Source organism: Plecotus auritus (genome assembly GCF_963455305.1).
Source record: "Plecotus auritus genome assembly, chromosome: 8".
In the NCBI taxonomy this organism is placed as follows: Eukaryota; Metazoa; Chordata; class Mammalia; order Chiroptera; family Vespertilionidae; genus Plecotus; species Plecotus auritus.
This window is the reverse complement of record NC_137782.1, coordinates 30069210-30089654: the sequence shown is the minus strand read 5'-3', so window position 1 is coordinate 30089654 and position 20445 is coordinate 30069210. Positions and strand designations below refer to the sequence as shown.

Sequence of the window (20445 nt, the reverse complement as noted above, 5' to 3'; positions counted from 1 at the left end):
TTGAGAGCTCCATCCCCAGTAGAGGGAGTGCAGGAGGCAGCCGACTAATGATTCCCTCTTAGCATCTCTCTCTCTCTCCTTCCTCTCTAAAATCAATAAAAACATATACACACACACACAAAGTGACTTCCTACAATTCTGTAGAGTTTAGGTGCTTTTAAGTATTCAGCCCGAGAGCTTTTGGAGAAGATGAAACTAAAGCTGAAACGGATTTTCCACTCAGAAGACAGTTAAGACCTCAGAAAACAAAGCTCTGAACTTAAGTTGCCTCATCTATAGAACGGCTTGGTCACGCAGCCAGCAGCTGGGCCGATCCCCATTGCCCGCACCCGCAACTTCAGCTCCCAAACTGCTGGTGAGGGCATTGCTGAGAGCCGGCCACTCACTGCTCAGCTGGTGGCGGGGCTTCTAGCGTCATTGGCCCAGCCCGTCCGGGCGTTGTGGGCGGGGCCTCCGGGCGTCATGGGCGCCCTCTAGTCGCAAATAGACGCCGACGTCATGACGTCATGTTTCCTCAGACGCCTCCCGGGGTGGCGGGTCACGTGAACCACTTTTCGCGGGAAAACTGTTTTGCTGGAGGAGCGGAGAGGAGTGTGGCGCTAAGATGGCGGTGAGCACACGGGTGCGGGGCTGAGGGTGGTCCCCGCGGCTCACAAGTCAGTACCCCCTGAGGCGCGGGCGGTGGGGGGCGCACGCCAGCAGTTGGGACAATTCTGGGGGGTGCGGCGCTGCGCACTTCTAGTCCTTGCCCTCCTTGGGCTTATGCCCTGCCCATGGCCCCCACCCCTCGCCGCCGGGGGTCGGTCCTTCGGATGAGGTTGGGCCCCTGATTCTTACAAAATCAGCTCGGGTTTGGAGCTGATTTCTCATGGAGTCTGCAAAGCCAGCGGGCCCGCCCCGCTCGAGTCCGGGTGATGCTGCCTCCCGTTCCAGCATGGGAGCGTTGGGACTCGCCGAGCGGAGCGCAGCCTGCCAGACCACTGTCACTTGTTCACTCATGCTTGTTGGGCCCCCTGTCTATGCCTAGCAGCAGGGTGTAACACAAGACAGACAAGGTCCCGCAGCTTCGCGCCCTTCTTATTGTAATATTTTTGTCTCTTTGTCTTGTTTATTGTTTGACCCTTCCCCTAGTCTGTGAGCATCAAGACTTCTTGCGTTTTGTTTTGTTTTAAATAAATCTTTATTGTTGAAAGTATTACAAATGTCCTATTTTATCCTCCATTGACCCCCTCCAGCCAACACCCGCCCCAGGCCCAGGTCTTCACCACCCTATTGTCTGTGGCCATGGAAGACCTCTAATATTTTGGTTGCTCTTGTATCGCAGTGCCTGGCACAGTGTGGGTGCTCAAATTGGTGGGAATGCTTGCTTATGGGGAGGAATAGATGATAAAAAGGGACAAATGAGGTATCCTCAGTGACTTGTCATGGAGAAAAACTATTGTGAGTGACCCGATGTTGGAGGAAGTGATATTTGAGCTGGTTCCGGTGTGTTAAGCTATTGGTTCAGCTCAGAGGAGAGCATTCCGTGCAAAGGAAACAGCAAGTGTAGTCTTGAGGCGGGAAGGGATTTGGTGTGGTGGAGGAAAGGACAACTGTAAGGAGACCTCCTTATCATAGAAAGCTAAGTCAGCCCTAATCTTCTTGGCCTTCCCTTGCAGGAATCATCTGAATCCTTCACCATGGCCTCCAGCCCAGCCCGCCGTAGGCAAAGCAATGATCCTCTCACCTCCAGCCCTGGGCGAAGCTCCCGGCGCACAGATGCCCTGACCTCCAGCCCTGGTCGAGACCTTCCTCCCTTTGAGGATGAGTCTGAGGGCCTATTAGGCACAGAGGCACCCCTAGAGGAAGAAGAAGAGGATGGAGAGGAACTTATTGGAGATGGCATGGAGAGGTACTTTCATTCAAGGCCCTGAGCTTAACAGATAGTTTTGTAGAATGCCCATTGTGTGTCAGTGACCTTGCTTTGGGTGCTGGGAAAGCAGACAAATCAGAGCATCTTACTTTTGAGAGCATGTTGGTTCAGGGTCTGGGGGGAGACAAAGAGCTTCTTGGGGCCACAGTGTAGGTCTTTGTAACTTGCTTTTTCTAAGACTGCACCTAAGGACAGGTTAAGCCCCAGCTCCATGAGATGTGTGCCCCAGAAGATGTAAGGGGTCTCTAACCTGGAGGACCGGGATGTCAACTGGGAAGGACAGGAAGCAGGCAGCTGAGTGTTTTTCTGCAACTTCAGAGAAACGGGGTTGGGGGGCGGGGGTGCTGATTAATCAAGATTTAGATTAGATTCAGCAAATATTTATTGTGCCTAATCTGCACCAGGCCCTGTGTTACATACTTTCACACTTATTAGTAAATATATAAACATGTATTAAAGGTTATTGAGGCTTAATGTGAACACAGTGGAGTAAGCTTTGCAAGAAAGCAGGGTTAGATTTCTACTGCCTTATACTATACTTACAACAGGGACTTGGTAGGTGCATCAGTAGTAGAATTACATGAATACCAGGAGCCTCGTGAACAGTCTCCTCCTGAGACTTGGAGTTTCAGAATTGGTGTGTGTGAGAGGACTGTACAGGCCGTCCCACAGTCCACAGGGAATGCTTTGTGAGCCATCCACAGACTGTCAAGGGTACTGTGAACCATTCAGATCTTTGCTTTAAGTGCTGTCATCCCAGACCATCAGGCTGGGTGTGTAGTACATGCCAGACTGGAAGGAATGAGGAGTCTGGGACCAATCAACCCTGGACAAGTCCTTGTGTGCTGTGGAGTTGCTCAGGCAGTACACCCCACCCTCACCCTCTACCCTCTGTTTCCACCTCCCCTTCCTTTCAGAGAACGAGAGGCCCTTTGCAGCGGCCTCTGGATAGAGGTATCTGAGGGCTAGCTGGGCCCAATTAGACTAATTAGACTATGTGTTTATGGCTTTTTAATAAACATGTTTACTGAGCTATAATTTGTATATGTTAAATTTACCTGTTGTAAGAATACAATTCAGTGCTTTTTCTTCAATTTCCTGAGTTTGGCAACCATGACTACAGTCCAGTTTTAGAACATTTTTTTGGGGGGCCATTCATCCCAATAGGACCCCTTGTGCCTATTTACATTTAATCCTGGTCCCCATCCCCACCCATAGGCAGCCAGTAATCTGTCCCTAGATTTGCTGCCAATTCTGGCCATTTCATACAAATTAAATCATAATATATGACTGGATTTTGTGACAGGCTTCTTTCTCAGTGTGGTTTTCAAGGTCCATCTGTGTTGTAGTGTGTGTCAGTACTTCATTCCTTTATGTGGCTGAATAATGTTCCATTGTATGGACAGACCACATCTTTTTATCCATGATCATTTGATGGACATTTCGGTTCTTTGCACTTTTTGGCAGTTAAGAATAATGCTGCTATGAAGTTTTTATGTGAACTTTTATGTTTTCCATTCTCTGACAAATACCAAGGGATGGAATTCTGGGTCATATGATAATTCTATGGTTATTTATTTAGTTCGTTAATCCTCTCCTGAGGATATTTTTTCCATTGATTTTTAGAGAGAGTGGGAGGAAGGGGAATTGATGTGAGAGAGACACATCTATTGGTTGCCTCCCTTATATGCCCCGACCAGGGATAGGGATGGAGTCTGCAGCAGAGGTGTGTGCCCTTGACTGGAATCAAACCTGGGACCCTTCAGTTCATAGGCTGACACCCTACCCACTGAGCCAAACCGGCTAGGGCTCTATGGTTAATCTTTTGGGGAACCGCCAGACTGTTTTCCAAAACAGCTGCAACATTGCACATTCCCACAAATGGTATACGAGGGTTCCCATTTTTCTACATTCTTGCCAACACCTGTTGTTTTCTGTTTTGTGTTTTTTTTAATAATAGCTATCCTAATGTATGTTAGGTGGTGTCTCATTCGGATTTTGATGTACATTTATCTGATGCTTAGTGATGTGGAACATCTTTTCACATGATTATTGGACATTTTGTATATCTTCTTTAGAGAAGTATCCAGATTCTTTACCTTTCTGGGTTGTAGGAATTTTAGAGACTTTTTATACTAGATACAAGTCCTTTATCAAATACATGATTTGCAAACATTTTCTCAATCTGTAGCTTGTCTTTTTCCTTTTTTTAATGGTGTATTTTGAAGCACAAAAGATTTTAACTTTAATCAAGTCCAGTTTATCAATTTTTTATGGAATTTTGCTGAGGACGTTTTATGACTTAAAATTCTTGAAGCGTGAGATACCTTTTCCCTGAGAATTTAAGAATTCAGAAACAGATGAGCCCAGAAATTTACCTGTCTCTGGCTTCTGTTTCTAGCATCAGCAGTATGGGATTACTTGGTCTGAAATGTAGTTTGACAGAGTAAAAAAACAAGAAGAAACCCCCAAATAGTAGCAGTTGCCTTAATTGCCACTTACTGACAAAAGGGAAAAGTCAAGAGGATTATCTTGGGAAGGCAGTGTGGTGTGGGGAACAAACTTTGCGATTTGTAGTTGGATTGTTTTTGACACGCAACTCTGCTGAGCAACTATTGGCAAAACTCATATTATTCCCTAATGCTCCGTTTCCACATATTTGGATGGAACAGTCATGTCTACTCCCCAGAATTGCAGGGAGAGCAGGGGGCTTTGCTCTTCAGAGGTTCCTTGTTAAGGCATCATTCCCCTTCATCGCTGATAGATGACAGTGTGGAAAATGAGCCCTTGACGGTCTTGGAGAAGCTGAGAGGCTTGAGCCACTGGGCAGGCATATGAGAGAGTCTGGTTTGGCTGATGTCAATAGAAGACCTTCCCAGAACTTGAAGGGGTTTGAGACCCCATTGTCTGAGGGGAAAATTCCTGCCCACTCAGGGAGCTGGGGTTGACTCTCTGAAAGCCTTTTTAAGTGTGCTCAGTGGCATTAAGTACATTCACATTGTTGTGTGACCATCACCACCATCTCTAGAAATTTTTCATACCAAGCTGAATCGTACATTGTTTGTATTTTTTGACTGGCTTATTTCACTAAGCATAATGTTCTCAAGGTTCACCCATATTGTAGTATTAGTCAGACTTTCCTTACCTTTGGAAACTGAATAGTGTTTCATTGCATGGATAGACCACACTTGGTTTATCCATTGGAGATCCTTTTGATCCCTCTCTGTTTCTGGCCTGGAAACTTCAGGCCCAGACCTAGTTCCTGGGTGGTGTTTTGGTGTTTTTGTTTTCTGGAGTTGTTTTTTTTAATATATGTACTAACAGGGTCTATTTGGGGGTCTCTCAGGGACTACCGTGCCATCCCGGAGCTGGACACCTACGAGGCTGAAGGACTGGCCTTGGACGATGAGGATGTAGAGGAGCTGACAGCCAGTCAGAGGGAGGCGGCGGAGCGGGCTATGCGGCAGCGTGATCGTGAGGCTGGCCGGGGCCTGGGCCGCATGCGCCGTGGGCTCTTGTATGGTAGGTTGAGATGTCTACAACCCCAAGGGGACTAGTCCTGCTTTCAGAGCCTCTGGGAGCTGGGAAGGAGTGCTAGGGAAGACTTCACTCCAGGATGTCCCTTTTGTCCCCAGACAGCGATGAAGAGGATGAGGATCGCCCCACCCGGAAACGCCGCCTTGTGGAGCGGGCCGCAGAAGACGGTGAGGAGGACGAGATGATCGAGAGCATCGAGAACCTAGAGGACCTTAAGGGCCACTCTGTGCGCGAGTGGGTGAGCATGGCCGGCCCCCGACTGGAGATCCACCACCGCTTCAAGAACTTCCTGCGCACCCATGTGGACAGCCATGGCCACAATGTCTTCAAGGAGCGCATCAGTGACATGTGCAAAGGTTTGGCTTCTGTACTCTGGGCCTCTGCTCACCATGGTCCACCTTGTAAAACTCTCCTGCAGAAAATTACCACTTTGGCCCAGTAACAGCACATTAAATGGAGACATGGAGTGTAGGGGACATTAAATAACTTTCCTGTTGCTGGTCAGGAGCTAGGACCTGGTGCCCACGATGTCCATCTTTCAGACAAATATGAAAAGTATTGTGAGTCTGCACTAGGACAGTCCAGCAGACTGTCCAAGGAGCACATCTTTACCACAGAAGTGTATTTCAACATGTTTAAAATTTGGCACGTTTGCCTCACTGCCAGGTGGCTCGGTTGGAGTTTTGTCCAGGACACCAAAAAGGTTGCTGGTTCAATTCCTGGTCAGGGCACATACCTAGTTTGCAGGTTTGATCCCTTGTTGGGGCCCATACGGGAGGCAACTGATAGATGTTTCCCTCTCACATCAGTGTTTCTCTCTATATCTCTCCTGCACTCCTCTCTCAAATCAATGAACATTCCTCAGGTGAGAATTAAAAAATTTTTTGGCAGGTTTTATGTAAAAAATCTGGATTACTGCTTTGATTAGAAAGTAGAAGCATATTTCTATGGGACAGGAATTATTTTTAAAGGAGGCATGCAATTCTTTGTTTCCTGCTGTCCCCTCCATTTCCTGAGCCTTACATTTGACACAGTTTATTTTTTGGTTTCCTTCCTGGTCCTTATAGGCATTTCAAGGTGCAGCCCTGTTGTATTAGCCATTCTGTGTGTATTACTTAATTCTCCCAGTGACTTCCTCATTTTACAGATTGGGAAGTTGAGACTCAGGATGTGTCAGGGAATCTAAGTCACATAGTTAAAGCAAGGTGGACTTAGCAGAGAGAGCTGGGCTTTCTCTCCTCGCACAGTGAGACAGAAATCGCCTCCTCTGGCTTGATACTCAGTTTTATTCCCGTCTCTAGAGAACCGTGAGAGCCTGGTGGTAAACTATGAGGACCTGGCAGCCAGGGAGCATGTCCTGGCATACTTCCTGCCAGAGGCGCCAGCAGAGCTGCTACAGATCTTCGATGAGGCTGCTCTGGAGGTCGTGCTAGCCATGTACCCCAAGTACGACCGCATCACCAGCCACATCCACGTGCGCATCTCCCACCTGCCTCTGGTGGAGGAACTGCGCTCGCTGAGGTGAGCTGAGGACAGGGGAGAGGCCGAGGGTCTGGTCCTTGGCACCCTATGGCTCGGGCATCATTCAAGAGAGCTTTTCAGGGTGGTGGTGTGGGCGATGGCTGCAGGAGAGGCCTCAGCCATGAGTTTGGCTTACATAGGGTGGGGTACGATGGATCTGGTGGTGCCAGGCCCCAGATTTTCAGGATCTGATGTTGGAATGTTCTCACATGTTGGCCTCACCTCTCCAGAGGGTGCAGGTCAAGCATCGGGGCTCCAGGCCTCTGAGGTGCCCTCTCATCTCCACAGGCAGCTGCACCTGAACCAGCTGATCCGTACCAGCGGGGTGGTGACCAGCTGCACAGGTGTCCTGCCCCAGCTCAGCATGGTCAAATACAACTGCAACAAGTGTAGCTTTGTGCTGGGGCCTTTCGCTCAGTCCCAGAACCAGGAGGTGAAGCCCGGCTCCTGTCCTGAGTGCCAGTCAGCTGGCCCCTTTGAGGTCAACATGGAAGAGGTGAGCAAGCATGCAGCACTGGCTGCTGTCTGTCCCTGTCTCGGGTCCCTGGTATGAAGGGGCTGCCTGACATTTTAGGCAGTTTGGAAAACCAGCATGGGCAGCAGAGGAAAGCAAGAAGGTATTGTGTATTAGCCATGCCATAGGGCAAAGCTCATCTGTCTGGCCAGCCTCTTTAGTTTTGCCCACAAGATGTTTTAAAAAATTCAAGCCAGTATTTAAAAATTGATTTTGTTTAAAGCATCAAAGTTGATGGCTTCTTATGAAAAAATGGGAAGATCTGGCTAAACTGGGCCCACTGTTTGCCCAGCTGCTTTCCAGCCCATCACTCACATGGAATGCCTGCAGTCCCATTGACACTTCCTCTCAGTGTTTCTGGTACCTGTCTCTCTGCGTCTTTGGTTGGGGGCTCTTGGATTGTAACCTCCTTAGACACTATATTCAAGAGACACTGCTCAAAGCCTCTGGACCTTACGGCTCTAGGCACGTTACATATGCCTTTGTACTTGAACAACTTCATCTATAAAGTCATGGTACCTGCAGTAGATGCACAGATCTCCTTGTGCCTTGCTGCCCTGAGTGTTGGCTTGCTTACCATAGCCGCCTTGACAGAAAATGCCTGGGAAGTTGTGCTTGTGATAGCCCACAGTCAGAAACTGACATGTTTAAAAGTTCAAGTATGTCTTGCCTGGTGAGAAACATCTGCAAGACTGGACTTCCTGAGCCCATGCCTGTTCCAGGCTTCCCTGCCCTGTCTAACTTCCCTCCTATTTATGGATTCCACCTTCACAAAAGTCTTGCATAGGAGCAGAGCTTGAGGTTCCACTCCTAGGGAACTTGAGACAGTAACTAGTAGAGGATTAATAATTATAGCTGGCATTTCTAGAGTATTTTCCAGGCGCCTGGTGAAACATATGTAGTCTTCCTCATGCCCTCTAAGGCAGGTACTATTACCCTGTTTTGCCAATGAAGAAATTGGCTAGGGTCACCCAACTAGGAAGTGACTCAAAAGATTAGAAGTCAGACATTTTTTCTCAGCATCTCTGTAAACTGCTGTATTATGTGGTCAAGGTCAAGTGACATCATTCAGTGCTTGAAGAAGTGTGAAGTGTGCCCCACAGGGATAGGTCCCATGACTGTTTGTCTTTTGCAGACCATCTATCAGAACTACCAGCGCATCCGCATTCAGGAGAGTCCCGGCAAAGTGGCGGCCGGCCGGCTGCCCCGCTCCAAGGATGCTATCCTCCTCGCCGATCTGGTGGACAGCTGCAAGCCAGGAGACGAGATAGTATGTGGCCAGGAGCGGGCTGGGAGGGAACTGAGTTGCTAAGGAGATTTGTTGTGGGCTGAGGGAGGGCTTGATGGCAGATCGGGGGAGTGGGCTGAGTTCTTGAGTGATCCTTGTACTGGACTGGTTGTCTGGAACACTGGGTTGAGGACTAGTTGTGCTTTGGTTTTGTTGAGTTTCTCATCTTGATGTCTGTAGCATGGAGGACTTAAAGGAGAAGCAACTGGATGAAGCCAGGTGTGGAGGTAGGCCCAGCTCCCACTGTGACCCCGGGGCTGGCCCCTCTGACCATATGGTCTGCCTTTTCCCAGGAGCTGACCGGCATCTACCACAACAACTACGACGGCTCTCTCAACACTGCCAATGGCTTCCCCGTTTTTGCCACGGTCATCTTAGCCAACCACATAGCTAAGAAGGACAACAAGGTTGCCGTGGGGGAACTGACTGACGAAGATGTGAAGATGATCATTAGCCTCTCCAAGGACCAGCAGATCGGGGAGAAGGCAAGTTGAAGTCTTGCAGGACTACTGTGCTCTGCAAGGAACCCAGGGGCTCAGTGGGGGTGTTGTGGGTACACAGGGCTTGCTGCCCTAGCCTTGGCTACTACTCCAGGCTGCCCTGAAACCTTAGTCTTCCTTTATTTCCAGGTATTGGAAACCGGAGTTCCCTTATTTTACTTACAGTGGCAGCTCAGTAAACTTGCCTTGATCGGGGGGTCCCCACACTCCAGGGGGAGAGCATAAATGTTGGTGAAATTGGCCTGAGCCTATGTCCCCACCCAGTTAGGGCAGGGTTGTAAGGATTTATCAGATCATGTAGAGCCCATATGAAATTGAAACAGAAGCAGAGCAATGGCAATAACTTGTCTCGGGTACGTGTCCCCTGGTGTCAGGCGCCTGCCCACAGTCTTCTCCAGGAAGAGCACTACCGCAATATGGTTTTGGTTCCTTTAGACATTTTCACTGAAGGTTGGGATGAAGGGGATTGCCATTGTAGACACAAAGATAACAAATAGAATGTTAAATTTCTGTTCATACAAGTCCTCTCCCGTTGTACCTGCTTAGGTGTCACCAGCTGCCAAGTTGTAAGTGTTCTCAGGCTCAGAATTCTCTTAATTTTTTCCCTTCTTTCCTCTGCTTCACTCTCAATTTCTGTTCAGTTTTTAATGCTGAACAGTTTGGCTCTCTCTCTGGTCTCTGCTTTCCTGCTCCTAAAGAGCCTCAGTTTAGGTGAATCAGTTCAGGTCCTAGTGACTTACTTAGTGAATGGGATCCTTCTCTTTATAATCTGTAAACTCCCTGAGGGCAAGGCCAAATCTGATGGCTCAACTCTGCCTGGACCACCTTTCTTAGTCTGCTAAGATTTGGGGCATGCGCAGGGGTCGCAGATATTCATCAGCTTCAGAAGGATAGAAACTTCAGTTCTGCCAACATACTCAGTCCTGGAATACCTTCTGGGTCATGTTCTGGGATCTTGGTGGGAAGTCAGACATGGTCCTTGCCCTCATGGGGCTCATATTTTATCAGGATTTGAATTTTGGCATAATCCTTAGTATGATCAGATGAACTGCCCCATCTAAGAATGAGATGATGGTAGTATCTATTTCCAGAGTTGTTATAAAGATTAAACAGATGATGTGCTAGCTGTGGACTACTCAGCAGCTAGCTGTTACTAATACAGGTTGTTAAAAAACTTGAACTATACAAAAACTGGATGGAGGTGCCAGCATGGTGTGTGGAAAGCATAAAGGACCAGTAGGAAGGTAAACATAGCCTTGGGCCTGGCACCTCAGTCGGTCCCTTGCATTGTCTCCTGTTCACAGCAGCCATGCAGGTGGGTATTCTGAGGGGTGATGGGCAGCGTACGCAGAGAATTAAGAGCATGAGCTTGAGGTTAAGTGAAATAATTCATGGGAAGCACTGTGATTTTTCCTGTCAGGTCTGGGTTTGAATTTACCCTTCTTATCAGCTTAAGTTGGCCTGTTACTTTCCAAGAGTAACTGAGTCAGCCACAGGGCACAGTGGGCAGTGTAGGCAATAATACAGTTGCCCCTTTCCCTACTGCCCCACAGGGAGGCAGGGGTATCAGCTTGGGAACCTGCCATACACAGCAAGCAGGATGCAGGCTGCTCCTCATGGTCCTGGAGGGAGACATGAGTTCATGCTGCAAGGCTGCCTGCTACAAAAACAGCTCTCATTAGCGATCTGGATAAAGAGTTCAGGACTGACGGCACGCGGTGTGTAGGAGGATAGGAAATCTGGGGCAGAGTATCTTCCATTATCCCCAATGCAGATGAGGGTTTAATAAACAAATTGTTATATGTATCCAGTCCTGAGCGTCTGCTTGGCACTGTTTAGGTAATTTCCAGATAGGTTAGGTAATTTCCAGATAGTAACAACGATCTTGTAATCAAGATGTATCTGTGTGCATTTTATTTTATTTTAAATATATTTTATTGATTTTTTACAGCGAGGAAGGGAGAGGGATAGAGAGTTAGAAACATCAATGAGAGAGAAACATCGATCAGCTGCCTCCTGCACACCTCCTACTGGGGATGTGCCTGCAACCAAAGTACATGCCCTTGACCAGAATCGAACCTGGGACCCTTTAGTCCGCAGGCCAGCGCTCTATCCACTGAGCCAAACCGGTCAGGGCCTGAGTGCATTTTATTGATGAATAAACTAAGGCACAAGGGTTAAATAAGTCACCCACATCACATAGCTAACAAATGGCAGAGCCAGGATTTCTACCCAGGCAGTCTGGCTTCAGAGACTCCCAATGACTACACTCTGTTCCCTCCATGCAGTAACCAGAGTGTCGGAGAATGCATGTGTACTTGGTAATTGTAAGTTCTGTGGGGTACCCTAGCGGAGGTCCTGATCTATATTTTAAAACTTTATTACAGAAATTTTCAGATGTGTATATGGAATGGTATAGTGAACCCTTATACATCCCTCACTCAGCTTCACCAGTTGTCCCAGTCTGGCCAAGCTTGTTTCCTATGTACTTGCACTCCCTCCCTCTCAAGTATTTCCAAGGAAATGCCAGCATTTTATCTGTAACTATTTTAGCATGTGTCTCTAAAAGACTCTACTAAAACCAAATCACAATACCATCATCACACTTAAAAATAATTAGCAATTCCTATCAATTATTTGGTTGATAATAACTAGCAATTCCTATCAGTTATTTGGTTGGCATTTCCATGATTGTAAAGTCGTAGGTTTTAATGTCGTTGAGGTTTCTGTGCTATGATTATTGCAGGCTCCTGCTCCAGACCTGGAATCGGCTATTTCTCCAAACAGCCCTGTGGGAAATATTCTTTCCTTTCGGTGGGAAACAGTATTTGGAGACATCTGCCTCTAGATGCACTAGGCCTGGACCACTGTGAGCCACTAATGTTAACAGTGCTAACAGCTTCTGCTTGGACTGGGTATTGCAGTAAATTTTAGGGTCAAAGAAAGAACCAAAAAAGGTGCAGTGTTGTAGAAACAGACCTCTACTCCTAACTAGTAAAATAGTGGCAGGAGGCATTTCTGGTAACAGCAACACTGTTACCAGCAGATCCTGTTTCCAGAAGGTCCTGCGGTCACACTGTCCTGGCTCTGGTGGAAAGAGGCCATACACAGAATAGATTGCTGACCCTTAGCCCCAGTTCCCAGAAATAGGTTTTCCTCATCTCCGTGCTTTCAGGGAGGCCAGAGGGAGTAACTCTTCCACTTGGCTGGTGGCTGAGACACGACAGCTGGATCCAGCACTGTGGGGGTGGGTCTCCCTCAGCACTTCTAGTGCTGATTTCCCGACAGAGCCTCATCTCGGGGCCTGGTGCTTCCCACACCACTCAGTCTGACCTGTGAGGATACAGTGCTTTGCAGAAGGTGGAAAGGTTGAGAATAGTGAAGGCACAACCATGCCATAGGTGGAAGCTGACTCCCATCAGCAAGATGTGTCTCTAGTTTCATCTTAACATTCAGCAGATTTTGCATTCTCTCTCTCTTTCTCTCTTTCTCTCTCTCTCTTTCTCTCTCTCTCTCTCTCTCTCTCTCTCTCTCTCTCTCTCTCTCACACACACACACACACACACACACAAATGGAAAATGTTTCAGTGACTCACCGGGTGAAATGACCTGAATTCCTGGTAGCTGCGTCTCCCTGATGCTCTGTATTTATATATTTCAGTACATCATCTGTATGTTGCATTGTGTGCTTATCACCCAAAGTTTAGTCTCCTTCCATCACCATATATTTGACCACCTTTACCCTCTTCAACCTCCCCTTACCCCCTTCCCACTGGTAACCATCATACTGTTGTCTGTGTCATTGAGTTTTCTTTGATTGTTTTGTTTGTTCATTTGTTGCTTTCTGTTTTATATCCAACATATGAGTGAAATCTTATGGTTCTTCACTTTTTCTGTCTGACTTATTTTGCTTAGCATGATATTCTTAATATCCACCCATGTTGTCTCAAATGGCAGTATTTCATCCTTTCTTATGGCTGACTTGTATTCATTCCATTGTATATATGTATCACATCTTCTTTGTTCATTCATCCATTGAAGGACACTTACGCTGTTTTCATGCCAGATCTGGCTTTGTATTACATTTCTCCATCACAGGCTGGCCACAGAGCTCATGTGAGGCGTCTTCCTGCTGTCAGAACCTGGGTTTTGTCTCTTTTCTGCTCTTGATCTGCAACCTTGGGGTAGTCTTTTCTAAGTTAGGACAACATAAAGGGGTCTGACCAAAGTTCTTTTAAGCATTGAATTCTGTGATTCTCAGAAAGAGCACACCAGTGGCAAGGCCCATAGTCGTAAGGTCGGGCTTAAGGCCAGACCTGGTGGAATCGAAGCAGATGTAGTGTGGGTGCTTTCGGGCTGGGCTTCTCCATCCCCTAAGATGGAACAGGGTGGTTATCTGCCCAGACTCGAGAGCAGAGGTCCTATTCCCATGGCGCTCTCCCTTCCTTCTTCAGATCTTTGCCAGTATTGCTCCCTCCATCTACGGGCACGAAGACATCAAGAGAGGCCTGGCGCTGGCTCTGTTTGGAGGGGAGCCCAAAAACCCAGGTGAGCAGCCTCTGCGGGGAATTTAGTGGGAGCCAGATTCTAGATACCAGACAAGGCAGGACTCTGTATTTAAAGCTTGCTAAGAGGTGGCCAGACCATGTGTGGCTCATCACAGGGAGAACATAGCCCATGGCATGGCATCTTGGCATCACCGTGTCCCTAGCTCTACCATTGCCTTCCTTTTGTGATGAGCAAATTCATCTTTGCTTCACTCCTATCTTTAAACTTTATCTTTTAAAAAGTTGTTTCAACTTAAAAATACATGAGTTTTTACTTATATTACATCCTCTACTTAAATAATTAGAAGTTAGAGAAAAGCCAAAGTCACTGTCGACCACCCTTTTTTTTTTTTTTTTAATATATTTTTTATTGATTTTTTACAGAGAGGAAGAGAGAGGGATAGAGTCAGAAACATCGAAGAGAGAGAAACATCGATCAGCTGCCTCCTGCACATCCCCTACTGGGGATGTGCCCGCAACCAAGGTACATGCCCTTGACCGGAATCGAACCTGGGACCCCTCAGTCCACAGGCTGACGCTCTATCCACTGAGCCAAACCAGTCAGGGCAACCACCCTTTTTAATCCTAGTTCCCTCCCTGTAGTTCACTCTTCTGGTCTTTGTGGTTTGTGCACTCCCAGACCTTTGTGTGGCTATTCATAGGTTTAACACACATACTTAGAAAACACAGGATTCCACACAAAAATGCATGTTTCTCTTTACAGTTCCTGTATGTGTGTATAAGTGAATATGCATAAAGTATCCATTTTACTTTTTCTCACTCAAGAAACACATCTTTGTTAATCTTTTGGTATTAGTGCATACTGAGCAAGTTCATTCTTTTAATTTACTGTATGTAATTTAAATTAAATCATGGTCCATATAGCATAATGTATTTGGTTATCTTTCTAGTTGGAGAACATTTAAGTTGCTTCCAGTTTTTTACATTTACAAAGAACATATTTATATACACCAGGGGTCCTCAAACTTTTTAAACAGGGGGCCAGTTCACTGTCCCTCAGACCGTTGGAGGGCCGGACTATAGTTTAAAAAAAAAACTATGAACAAATTCCTATACGCACTGCGGGCCTGGGACGAGTCGGCTGCTAAGCAGGACAGGCAGCGGCACCCGGCGGGCCGGATAAATGTCCTCGGCGGGCCGCATGTGGCCCGCGGGCCGTAGTTTGAGGACGCCTGAGTACATCTCCTATGTACCCATTTTTCTGGGTTCATTGCTCAGTAGTGGGATTGCTGATCCTAGGGTATTGCATCCCTTTCTGGAGAGAATATTCCTTTGCCATTCATAATAGGCTAAGAAACTGGAGATAAGCCCTATACCCCTTACCTTCCTTTCATCTCCACTCCCTCTCCTCCCATCTTGCCTGCAGGGGGCAAGCACAAGGTGCGAGGTGACATCAATGTGCTCTTGTGCGGAGATCCTGGCACAGCCAAGTCTCAGTTCCTCAAATACGTTGAGAAAGTGTCTAGCCGTGCCATCTTCACCACCGGCCAGGGGGCTTCAGCTGTGGGCCTCACAGCATATGTCCAGCGGCACCCCGTCAGCAGGGAGTGGACCTTAGAAGCTGGAGCCCTGGTTCTTGCTGACCGAGGAGTATGTCTCATCGATGAATTTGACAAGGTGGGTTCTGGACCTTGTGGGTGATGGATTCAGGGTGTGTTGGCTTAGCCCACAGTGGAGGATAAGTGTTAATGAGGCATATCATGGAGAATCATGCATTTGACTCTTGCAGATGAATGACCAGGACAGAACCAGCATTCATGAAGCCATGGAACAGCAGAGTATCTCCATCTCGAAGGCTGGCATCGTTACTTCACTACAGGCTCGCTGCACCGTCATTGCCGCTGCCAACCCCATAGGTACACCAGGCACACTAGCTGGCAGGGCTCGGGGCCTGCTAAAGGGGACAAGATCCAGAGAGACCCTGCCTTGGGGAATCAGGAACCCACAGCACCCCTCCTCCAGTCCCAGATCTGAGTTAGGAATTAGGCAACAAAAGGCGATTCTTTCTTGTATGGCCTGCCAGAGCGGGAAGTGATGTGCCTGCGTTTTTGTTGAGCCATGTTCTCAGAACCACCCATGGCCATTCATAGAACACCTGAGAGTAGAATCTGGGTCATTGTCTAAGTGTGGGTGGAGTGGTTGCTAAACCCAGCCAGCAAGTGCTTAGAGAGCCCGGGCACCCCCGCCTGTCTGGTTGGCTGCTCCTGCCAGGAGACAGGTATGCTTTCTGTCTCGAGGCTATTTCAGGCTGTGCTCGGGGAAATCCTCTTCTGTCTCTTGTCCAGACCACCTCAGACAGCAGGCGCTGAATCTCCACCCTCTTCCAGTTCCTCTGCCAAAGTGCCCTTCCCCTCTGTCACTGAAGCAACTTGGGGTTGGAGAGAACTTTCTATGGCTCAAGAAGAGAGAATGTGCGGGAGCATGAACCCTGATAGCTTCCTTTGTGTTTCAGGGGGCCGCTATGACCCCTCACTGACCTTCTCAGAAAACGTGGACCTCACGGAGCCTATCATTTCCCGCTTCGACATCCTGTGTGTGGTGAGGGACACAGTGGACCCAGTCCAGGTACACAGCCACCTGTCCCAGGTTCCATGCAGTAAGTTCTGGGAACCCCCGTGAGGCTTGGGGCCTATGGTGTACCAGGCATGAGGAAAGGGGGCACCACCTGGACCTTGGTGTGTTTTCCACTCTTGTTCTCATGTCCATAAGTCGACCTTGATTTCTGTTTCCTTCACCGGTCCCCCTCCCAGCTGTCCACCCAACACAGTCCACAGTCTGCCACCAAGTTCTATGGTTCCCACTGCCTGAGTTCACTTGCTGCTTTTCTAGCTCTGATTGAAGTACTATGGTGTCCGGTGGCTAATCTCCTGGCTTCCACTCATGCCCAATTTAGACCTCGAGTTAGAAGCCAGCCTGTCTTTTGAAAGCATAAGTCAGGTCATGCCTTTCCTTCTTAAGAACCTGCTAGCAGCTTTCCCTGTAACTATCAGAGAATTCACCATCCTTGCTGTGGCTACCAGCCTAAGAGATTTCTGCACTTACCTCTTCTCCTTCCTTTCCTCACTTCATCCACACCTTAAAGATGCCAGAGCTTCTAACTTGCTCTTTTTCCTTCCTGGAATGCTCTTCTCTGGGGCTGTCAGATGACAGAGGTATTCTAGCATCCTCACCTGGAGAAGTCTTCTCAGGCCCTCACTCATTGCCTTACTTCTCTTCTTAGCACATGTTACTTTCTGTAATTAATTTAAAAAATGTGTCTTTTCTACCCTCCCTGGGAGGTGAGCTCCATGAGAACTCGGTCACATTTACCAATGGACCTGGGTACCTGGAGCTGCCTAGGACATAGTAGGCTTGGGATATAAGTGTTGAGAGAACATTTTTCTGAAGCATATCAGCCTGCACTTCTTCCAGCTAGCTGACTTCTCCCAGCCAGGCTACGAGACTCTCCCTGTGACCTGCCCTCTTCCATCTTGTCTTAGGATGAGATGCTGGCCCGTTTCGTGGTCGGCAGCCACGTCAGACACCACCCTAGTAACAAGGAGGAGGAGAGGCTGGGGAGCACCCCAGAACCCACCATGCCCAACACATTCGGCGTGGAGCCTCTGCCGCAGGATGTCCTGAAGAAGTACATCATCTATGCCAAGGAGAAGGTCCACCCAAAGCTCAATCAGATGGACCAGGATAAGGTGGCCAAGATGTACAGCGACCTGAGGAAAGAATCCATGGTGCGGGCCCTGGGAGCCAGAGGGCAGGCTGGGGTTGGGTGGGGCAGGAAATAGGCAGCAGCTTTCTCATCCTCGTAGTCAGTTAATCCAAAAAGTACTAAAGCAGGAAGGCCTTATGAAGGAAACTTACATACCTTATACCTGAAGTGTTTTGTTTTAGATGGCACTTAATGTGTGCGTGCATTTGTCTCTGTAGGTATAGGACCAAGGTCTTTTGATGGCCACTGATTAAGTTCCATGTTGACTTTGCATAAATCTTACCCAAATCATCAGGTGCTCTGAACTGGTTTTGGTTCTCTTATGGTAGGATGGGAGGATTTAAAGGCAGCATGCAAGCATTTGGAATACAGAATTCTTGTAGACTGGTCCTTCTCGCACACCTAATCAAGACCACAACTTTTTTCTTTTTTTTTAACCTTTTCATCAAGTCGTCTCAGAGCATTCAACTTAGTTTTCATAGAAACAACAGCTTATTTTCTCTACGTTGTACATGACAAGTAGCAAGGACAGCTGGGATGCGTATAAGTGAACGGTTGGGGCCAGAATGTGCAGGTGTGATAGAGGCAGGCCATAGCATAGGCATCCACTGGGCACTACCACACTTCAAGAAGGAATAGAAAGTGAGCTCACCTGCTGGCTCTGTTGAGCACTTCTGCCATAGAGTGATTAGATGTGCCCTCTGGGTTTGGGCTTTTAGCATTGCTACTGTTGTTCCCCTGGCCTCTTCTGCCTGAGAAGATCTGATGCTATCCTCCTCTCCAGGCGACAGGCAGCATCCCCATCACAGTGCGACACATCGAGTCCATGATCCGTATGGCAGAGGCCCACGCACGCATCCACCTGCGGGACTATGTGATAGAGGATGACGTCAACATGGCCATCCGTGTGATGCTAGAAAGCTTCATCGACACGCAGAAGTTCAGTGTCATGCGCAGCATGCGGAAGGTGAGTGTGCACTGAGGTGGGGTTCCTTAGGAGCTAAGGGTCAGCTTAGCACAGGAGGGAGGCTACATGGGCATCTCGAGACACTGGCCTGGCACTGGCTTTGCTGTGCTGCCTGGCAGCAGAAGTCCCTGGCTGCTCTTGCTGGTGGTGAAGGAGCATGGTGGGAGTGGGATGACCACATCCTTTAGTTCTGAGTTTCCTGGAAGGGGGATGGTGATTTTTTCGCTCTTGTCTCATGCAGACCTTTGCCCGCTACCTTTCATTCCGGCGTGATAACAATGAGCTGTTGCTCTTCATACTCAAGCAGTTAGTGGCAGAGCAGGTGACTTATCAACGCAACCGCTTTGGGGCCCAGCAGGACACTATTGAAGTTCCTGAGAAGGACTTGGTGGACAAGGTATGGGCACAGATGGGAGGGGAGGGCAGGGTTGGCTAGCTGGGGAGCTGTCAGTCATCTCTGGGGGCAGAAGGTCCTTGCTCTGTCAGTGAGTGGGTGGGCCTTGGATGAAAGCCATTTATTGGGTGTTTGTAATGTGCTGAGTACTGTTCCATACATTTATAATCTTGACAGCAGCCAAAAGAGGTAAGTCCTGTTACTGTTATCTCATCCTACAGAGGAGACATCACAGGGTACTGAGTAGCTCTCCTGAGCCCACAGGCAGTTGACAGAGCTAAGATGGCAAGCCTGTGTCTAGCTCCAGACCCTGACACAGCCAGCCTCTGCCCTGGTTGACTTTCCCTATAATGGAGATGGGAGCCTGCGGTGAACGGACCTTAGAAAGCGAACTGAACCCAAGGCTACGTGGACGTGGGCATTCTGGAATCCATTCCCACGGCTCACTTGACTTTTTCTCCTTTTAGGCCCGTCAGATCAACATCCACAACCTCTCTGCCTTTTATGACAGTGAGCTCTTTCGGATGAACAAGTTCAGCCATGACGTGAAGCAGAAGATAATCCTCCAGCAGTTCTGAGCATCCACAGCAGCTTCCTCATTCTGGCTGGGAAGTCTTTCCATGCTCACTGCACCCCATGTTTCAAGGATATGAAACCCAACTGCGGGGGGACACAGAGTATGGTGGGGCCAGGTCTGGCAGCTGAACTATCTGGCTTCCCCAGGCTGCTGGGCTTGGATTGTGGCTGGGAATGTTGCTGTTTATTTCTTAGGCTCCTTTTCTGCTTCTCTCACAATCTCGGGAGGGCATGCTTTGCCAGTATTTCTTTTTAACTGCTCAGTAACCCACCATTTATGGGAGGTCTGCCTCCACTTCATTCTGAATCGAGTCTAGTGTGTTTAAGATACAGCCTTTTAGGTGACTAAGCATATAAGGGTTTTACGAGAACTATTGCCTTCTTGGCTTGAGTTCTGTATCCTGGCCACTTTGGCTAAAGAGCAAGTTCAAGGTATAGGTAGTGTTCTTCTGAACTTCGTCCTGCACACCTAGGCTTCTGTGAGTGGATAGGCTTCTATGAGTGGAGAAATCGTGTGGGTAGGAAAATGCCCCAACCCCTCTACCCTCTGTGATGACACAGCTTGGTTTCCTGCTGGAGAAAGGGTCAGAGGGGTTGATATGCTAATGAGGACCACTGCTCATACGGCTTACCCTTGCTGTGTTAATCATTTTTCTCCTACCTAATCATTTCCCCGTTTTCTCGTTGTTTGTACATTTAATTTCTGTTTCTGTGGTTTAAATTTTTAATAAAATCTAAATACTTTTATCTGTTGGTCTCAATTCTGTCTTCATATAATAGCCTGGGCTGAAACACAACTGAGCCTAGATGTTATTTCTAGTTTGACCAAAACTGTCTCTGATCAACAGACCAGAGGCTTTTATTTGGTAATCCTCACCCAAGGATATGTTTTTATTGATTTTTAGAGAGAGAAAGAAACATCAGTGTGATAGAGTAACATCAACCAGTTGCCTCCTGACCAAGGA

The 20445-nt window shown here is 47.9% G+C and overlaps 1 protein-coding gene across 1 annotated transcript; it reads left to right on the top strand.

Annotated features, from left to right (window-relative positions):
• The first annotated feature begins 531 nt into the window (after positions 1–531).
• Positions 532–20227, top strand: MCM2 (minichromosome maintenance complex component 2). The gene is made up of 16 exons (XM_080683805.1): positions 532–610; positions 1659–1891; positions 5259–5434; positions 5548–5805; positions 6751–6970; positions 7259–7466; positions 8620–8754; positions 9066–9257; positions 13727–13820; positions 15207–15457; positions 15570–15696; positions 16293–16405; positions 17320–17565; positions 18328–18510; positions 18752–18907; positions 19372–20227. The coding sequence occupies exons 1-16, from the start codon at positions 605–607 to the stop codon at positions 19480–19482; spliced, it is 2709 nt and encodes a 902-aa protein (XP_080539931.1). The 5' UTR covers positions 532–604; the 3' UTR covers positions 19483–20227.
• The last annotated feature ends 218 nt before the right edge of the window (positions 20228–20445 follow it).

Coding starts and splice junctions, on each gene's coding strand:
- MCM2 (XM_080683805.1), top strand. Junction 1,892..5,258: donor ATTGGAGATGGCATGGAGAG/GTACTTTCATTC, acceptor GGGGTCTCTCAG/GGACTACCGTGCCATCCCGG. Junction 17,566..18,327: donor ACCTGAGGAAAGAATCCATG/GTGCGGGCCCTG, acceptor CCTCCTCTCCAG/GCGACAGGCAGCATCCCCAT.